Raw genomic sequence first — 7,595 nt, forward strand, 5'->3', positions numbered from 1 at the left:
AGTGTGCATGCACACAAAAGCTTATACGCAGAATTAAACTTTGTTGGTTTTAAAGGTGCCACTGGACTCAAACTTTGTGCTGTTGTGGAGGGGAAAGTCATAAAAAGTCCAGTAGCACCTCTAAGAAGAAGAGAAGAAGATGAAGAAGACATTGGATTTATACCCCGCCCTTCATTCAGAGTCTCAGAGCGGCTTACAAACTCCTTTCCCTCCCCCTCCCCACAACAGACACCCTGTGAGGTAGGTGGGGCTGAGAGAGCTCTGGCAGAGACTGTTCTCTTCAAGAGCAGCTCTGACAGAACTATGGCTTGCCCAAGGTCATCCAGCCAGGTGCAAGCGGAGGAGTGGGGAATCAAACCCGCTTCTCCCGGATTAGAGTCCGCACACTTAACCACTACGCCAAACAGGTGCGGGGAAGGAGCCGGGTATTCCTTGAATTTGATTAGCCAGTACCCCCTAAAGCATTTATATGCCCCCCTAACTTTAAAATCCTGGCCTACGGGGAGATGATGGAGAATTTAAGCACCACACCAAACTGGCTCTCCAGACCAAAGAACTTTGTTGTAGCATAAGCTTTCAAGAAACACAGCTCTGTTCACGGAGGGAAGTTTTCCTTATTTGCAATACAATATTCGAAATCTTCTCCTGGGGAGATTAGGAAGTCAGCTATTGCTCTTGTTAGTATTGATGGCTGGGTCGTTTACATAATTGACCCAGGGCAGAGACTTCCCTGCTCAAGCATTAAGATAAGGAAGAGATGGCTGGGACTGGTTCATTGCCTATTGTTTTGGATATCGGGGTCATTCAGTAAGACCAGACTATCAGAGAGGAGGCTCCAGGTGTCCTTGGGGGAAGCAGCTCTTTGGTTGACTCCCACTGGAGATCGGCTTTTGGCATAATGGATGGAGAAGCCGCCTTTACACTCCTTTCAGTTTGATGCAGCTTTCATTGCTAGGCACATGCTCTCTCAGAGCTCTCTCAGCCGCAGCTACCTCACAGGGTGTCTGTTGCGGGGAGGGGAAGGGAAAGGAGGCTGTAAGTCTCTCTGTGACTCCGAGTGAAGGGCGGGGTATAAATCCAATCTTTTATTATTATTTTGGTGCAAAGTGGCCATCCATGTTCATATGTACACTTATCTAGAATGCACATGAATTCTGAACAAACACAGGAGCAGAAGGTAGCAGCATTAAAAACTGAGTAAGGTAAAGGTTCCCTTGCTCGAGAGCCAGTCGAGTCTGACTCTAGGGTTGCGGTGCTCATCTCCGTTTCAAAGCCGAAGAGCCAGCGCTGTCCGAAGATGTTGCCGTGGTCATGTGGCTGGCATGACTAAACACCGAGGCTCATGGAATGCTGTTACCTTCCCACCGAAGCGGGACCTATTTATCTACTTGCAATTTCTTGCTTTCAAACTGCTAGGTTGGCAGGAGCTGGAACTAGAGACGGGAGATCACTCCGTCATGCGGCAACCGGGTCTCAAACTGCTGAACTACTGACCTTCCACAGCCTGCAGTTAAGCGTCTTAACCACTTGAGCCACCGCAGCTCCTACTGAGTAGTCGACCATTAAATGCTATAAAGACAGGGGTCATTTCCTGCAGGAGCATGTGATCGGGACCAAAGTTTCTGTGATGTGATATCTTTGCCCTGTACCAAGAGGATCTGTCATATGCTAACAGGCTTCCTCAGGAAGTGGTGGGCTCTCCTTCCTTGGAGGTTTTCAAACAGAGGCTAGATGTTTGTGAACATCTGTGCATGGAACAGCAGTCACTGGGGGTGTGTGGAGTGGGAGGTATTTGTGAATGTCCTGCATTGTGCAGGGGATTGGACTAGATGACCCTGGAGGTCCCTTCCAACTCTATGATTCTATGATTCTAACAATGTGAGAGTGTTGTTGAGTGCAGCTTTCAAAGTCTCTACTGTGTTATCTTTGCCTATCTCGGCCTATTATCTTTGCCTGACTGTTCTGTCCCAATTACCTTTGCCCAACTCCTCTCTAGCATCTCCTTCTTCCTTAAAAAGCCTACGCAACACAACCTTCCAGGACTCTTTGAACTGACGTTTCCTGTCTCTCCCAACCAAGTTGTAGATGAGGGGGTAAAGACTGCCGATGAAAGAGGCCACGAGGTAAATGATTTCCATGGCTTCCAGAGGAAAATCCTCAGAGCTGGAAAAAAAGAGATACACAACACTCAGAGGAACGTCAAAGATGATGAAGACCAAGACGGTGGTCAAGATAGTTACGTACAGCCTGGGTAGCCGGCGCCCCCGAGAGTTACCGCAGACGGCGATCGTCACAGTCAGACTGGAAGCAACCATGAGCGGAGTGGAAACCAAGAAATTCACAATGCAAATAAGATTCACAATCGTTCCACAGTATGCCCCCTGAAGGTGACACAACAGTAATATTCCAGAAAGCAGGCCGGAGAGGATCCAGAGCAGAAATGAGATGACAGCAGAAGACCTCCCTGGTCGATGGCATCGGTACCAGACGGGAAACAGCAGAGAGAGTACAGTCTCCAGGCTAAGGGCTGTTAGGAGATACAAGCTTGCATTGTACGTGAAGAAAACAAGGACATCCGCTAATGGAGAGATAATATCAAATCCGCCATGAGTCACGGGACTAAAAAACACAAGGGCCATGTTCATCTCATCCGCAAGCCCACTCAAAAGGGTGCCGACGTCCGCTACAGCCAGGTTCAAGAGGTAAGTGGCGAAAGGCTTCCTCTCAATGCAGAAGCCGAGGATCCAGATGATTTTCACATTCCCCACCAGTCCGCACAGGAAGAAAAGGAGAAATATGATATACAGAAGCTGAATACATACGGTGAAAGGAGAAAGATACCCACTGCTGTATTCACTGACATTCAGGGTCATGTTCTTGCCTTGCTCAACTGTAGGCGTCACAGTGCCCATCGCTGCCACGTGTCACAGCTGTCTAGATGGTTTCCATCTGCGGTCCATCCTGTTGTGTGACAGAGAAAGCAGCACGGAATTAGACAGGGAGGCAAAGCTGTCCTTCGGAATGGCCTGATGATTAAATTCTGACGTTCTGCCTCATGATATTCTGCCTCAGTGGGTTGAGATCAGGGCTTTTTTTTGTAGAAAAAGCCCAGCAGGAACTCATTAGCATAATAGGCCACACCCAACAGCAGAAACTCATTAGCCTATTAGGCCACACTCCTGACAGCACAGCTCATTAGCATATTAGGCCACACCCATGCCTTCCCTTGGCTTGCCTGGGTGCCCTGCGGCTGTGGGGAGCCCAGCCCCCCCAGCCCCTCCACTCTCCAGGCCTTCCCTCTGTCGCCACGCACACAGAGGTTTTGGCTGTAGTGGGCGTGGCCAACTCTGAAGCCAGCCGGAACTCCGTTCCTGTGCGTTCCTGCCGAAAAATAGCCCTGGTTGAGATGATGTCCTGCCTCAACGGGTTAAAATTAAATCAAAAAGCGTTTTTGGCTAAAGAAGAACTTCCTGATAGTTAGAGCAGCTCCTCTGTGGAACAGGCTTCCCGAAATTAAATCAAACAGTGTTTTTGGCTAAATACTCAGAAGAACTTCCTGATAGTTAGAGCAGCTCCTCTGTGGAACAGGCTTCCCCGGGAGGTGGTGGGCTCTCCTTCTTTGGAGGTTTTTAAGTAGAGACTCGACGGCCAACTGACGGCAATGCTGATTCTGTGAACTTAAGCAGATCATGAGAAGGGGAGGCAGGAAGGGTTGCCTCAGTGCTTATTTCTCGTGGCCCTTTCTTACACACACACACACCCAGGAAAATGCTGATCACCACTTTGAGGTCATGAAGCAATTTTTCTCCAGGTCCCTTTGGCCGGGGATCCTGGAGGTTTTTTTGTCATCTTCAGGGCATGGAACAGGGGTCACTCACGGTTTGTGAGGAGGGAGGTATTTGTGAATTTTCTGCCTTGTGCAGAGGGTTGGACTAAATGAACCTGGAGGTCCCTTCCAACTCGATGATTCTATGAAACCATCAGTCCCTGACCATCTGTAAGAAAACAGGTGTTTCACCCCCTAGAAAAATGTGGATGTGTGCGTATATAAAGAATAGGCTGTAAGGGAAGGTGGCATGGTATAGCCCGATATCGTCTCATCTCAGAAGCTAAGCATGCTCAGTACTTAGAATCATAGAGTTGGAAGGGACCTCCAGAGTCATATAGTCTAACCCCCTGCATGAAATTCACGAAGTCTTGGATGGGAGACCACCAAGGAAGACTCTGCAAAGGAAGGCAATGGCCAACCACCTCTGCTTCTCACTTGCCTTGAAAGCCCCTTGCTGGGGTCACCATAAGTCTTGTATAGGAGATTACCAAGGAAGACTCTGCAGAAGAAAGCAATGGCCAACCACCTCTGTCTCTCACCTGCCATTAATTCATAGGGTTGCCATCAGTTGGAAGTGACCTCGTGGCACATAACACAGAGGCTATGCTGGCCGCTACCAGGGCTGCCCATGAATGGTAACCTGGACTCAAAAGCAAAAGATGGATGATATGCAAACTGGCTATTCTGAGAGCCAGTGTGGTGTAAGGGTTAAGAGCGGCAGGCTGGACTCTAGTCTGGAGAGCCAGGTTTGGTTTTTCACTCTTCCACATGAAGTCTGCTGGGTGACCTTCGGCCAGTCACTGTTCTCTCTTTGTGTTTGGTGTAGTGGTTTGGTGTAGTGGTTAAGTGCACGGACTCTAACCTGGGAGAATCGGGTTTGATTCCCCACTCCTCCACTTGCACCTGCTGGATGACCTTGGGCAAGCCATAGTTCTGGCACAGCCTGGGAAAACAGCAGTTTCTGTCAGACCTCTCTCAGCCCCACCTGCCTCACAAGGCGCATGTTGTGGGGAGGGGAAGGGAAGGTGATTGTGAAACACTTGGAGACCTCTTCTCATGTCTCTCCTTAGCCATCTTTTTTCCTGCTTAAATGTTCCTTGTCAAGTATAATGTAGCAGAATACTTTATACGTGCAGTGATGGTGGTGAAAAAATAGGAGCAGAGAGACCTAGAACATAAGAACACAAGAGAAGGCGATGTTGGCTCAGGCCAAAGGCCCATCCAGCCCAACACTCTGTTGTCACACAGTGGCCAAAAATACCAGTGCCATCAGGAGGTCCACCAGTGGGGCCAAGACACTAGAAGCCCTCCCACTGTAGAAGCCCGAGCACCAAGAATACAGAGCATCACATGCCTCAGCCTGAGAGTTCCTATCTATAACGGTAAAGGTTCCCTTGCTCGAAAGCCAGTCGAGTCCGACTCTAGTGTTGCGGTGCTCATCTCCGTTTCAAAGCCGAAGAGCTTTCCGTGGTCATGTGGCCGGCATGACTAAACACCAAGGTGCACGGAACGCTGTTACCTTCCCACTGAAGTGGTACCTATTTATCTACTTGCAATTTCTTGCTTTCGAACTGCTAGGTTGGCAGGAGCTGGAACTAGAGACGGGAGTTCACTCCGTCATGCGGCACACTCGGGTCTCGAACTATCTATACCTTGTGACTCCATACCATCACAGATCCTAATTGTGAACCATATTTGGTCCTAGTTCGGTTCGGGAGGGCATGGGGTGAAAAGTTAAAAGACCAGATAACAAGGCAGCAGAAAAGAGAAGGGAGGGTGGGGAATGGCAGGCAGAGGGAAGAAGCAGATGGCTCAGGGTACAGCTTTCCCTGTAATAGACACCTCATAGCAGCAGTGATAGAAATGTAGGGCTGAAAGGGATCCCAAGGGTCATCAAGTCCAACCACCTGCAGAATGCAGGACATTCAAAGAAGAAGAGGAGGAGGAGGAGGAGGAGGAGATTGGATTTACACCCTGCCCTTCCCTACCCGAAGGAGTCTCAGAGCGGCTTACAAACTCCTTTCCCTTCCCCTCCCAACAACAGACACCCTGTGAGGTAGGTGGGGCTGAGAGAGCTCTTGACAGAGACTGCTCTTTTTCAAGAATAGCTGTGCCAGAACTATGGCCTGCCCAAGGTCATCCAGCAGGTGCAAGTGGAGGAGTGGGGAATCAAACCTGGTTCTCCCAGATTAGAGTCTGTGCACTTAACCACTACATTACACTGCTCCCTCCCCAGCTCTATGACCAGAGGAATGCAAGAAACCTCCAGGGTCCCTGGAGAAGATTTCTTCTGGACCCCAGACTGGCGATTGGCATTACCCTGGGCGTGTTAGAAAGGGCCACAAGAGCCTAGTGCTGGCTCACCCCTTCCTGAAACAAAAGACTCAAGACTCTGTTCACAAAAGCTTCACACATACCCGGACTGGCAACCAACAGAGCTGTAGTCCAGGCATCTTGTCAAGATCCAAGAGTATCGCAGAAGTCAGATTTTCTTCTTTAATGACTGCTATCCCTCTGGCAAGAAAGAAGATACGTTGAGCGCAAGCAATGGGCATTCAAGGAAGAAAAGGCTAAACTGTTTTGAGTCCTCCTCTTAATCCAGAAGGGTGAAACACGAATGTGGTACTCTAGCAATCTCTGGGAGAGCAGAGTAGCTGCGACACGGGACTTCATATCCAGTAGGAGTGTGGGAGCATCCGTCGGTACAGCCCAGACCCAAACCAACCTCTTTCCTCCATCTCTGCATCCCGTTGAAGCCACTGAGAAAAGCTCAGGAGGGAGGGCAGTGTTGGTTCAAAGGAGGTGGCTTCTTGGAGCTGAGGAGCCAATTAACTATTGCATTGTGGGCGTGGCTTTCTAAACTCTGCATGTAGTACATTCTGGCTCCTTTTTTGAGTTTGTCACCCATCAATGTTTTTGTATAATAAAATACAGAGGGTCCCCCCCCCCCCGTCTTAGCAGACTAGGTCATGATTCTCGGTTAGGATATGAAAACATCTAGTCTAGTTTAGTATTCTGGGAGATGGTAAAGATCATAGAATCATAGAATGTTAGAGTCGGAAGGGACCTTGCCGGTCATCTAGTCCAACCCCCTGCACTCTGCAGGAGCATAGCCGAAAGATAGCCCTACAGCATACCTGAAAGATGGTCGTCCAGCCTTCGCTTGAAAACGTCCAGTGAAGGAGCATCCACCACCTCCTGAGGCAGTCTGTTCCACTGCTCAACCACTCTTACAGTTAGGAAGTTTCTCCTGATATTTAGCTGGTAACAAATCCCTTGTAATTCCCACCGTTAGATCTAGTCTTGCTCCATCTTTTACATGACAGCCCTTCAAATATTTGAAGACTGCAATCGTGTCCCCTCTAAGCCTTCTCTTTCCCAGGCTAAACATACCTGACTCTTTCAGCCTTTCCTCGTAAGACTTGGATTCCAACCCTCTCACCATCCTGGTTGCCCTCTTCTGGACACGCTCGAGCTTGTCAACATCCTTCCTACAATGTGGTGTCCAAAACTGGACACAGTACTCCAGGTGGGGCCTGACCATAGCAAAATAGAGCAGAACTACCACCTCCCGTAATCTGGACACAATGCTTCTGTTAATGCATCCTAAGATTGCATTAGCTTTCTTCACAGTCACATCGCACTGCAGGCTCACATTTAGTTTGTGATCAACCAGAAAACCTAGATCCCTTTTCACATGAGCTGCTGTCAAGCCAAGTCTCCTGATCTACCTTCTGTGCTCGCAACCCTTGGTTAGCTAGCTCTT

General features: G+C 49.1%; 1 protein-coding gene across 1 annotated transcript; it reads right to left on the reverse strand.

Moving 5' to 3' along the window:
- Nucleotides 1-1,975: 1,975 nt before the first annotated feature.
- LOC107122917 (mas-related G-protein coupled receptor member H-like) lies at nucleotides 1,976-2,912 on the reverse strand (the record flags this gene model as incomplete). The annotated part of the gene is made up of 1 exon (XM_015426055.1): nucleotides 1,976-2,912. A coding segment is annotated over exon 1 (937 nt), but the record flags the coding sequence as incomplete, so codon positions are not given.
- Between the last annotated feature and the right edge of the window lie 4,683 nt (nucleotides 2,913-7,595).

The sequence above is a fragment of the Gekko japonicus genome, unplaced genomic scaffold (genome assembly GCF_001447785.1).
Source record: "Gekko japonicus isolate JY-2015 unplaced genomic scaffold, Gekko_japonicus_V1.1 scaffold8525, whole genome shotgun sequence".
Lineage (NCBI taxonomy): Eukaryota > Metazoa > Chordata > Lepidosauria > Squamata > Gekkonidae > Gekko > Gekko japonicus.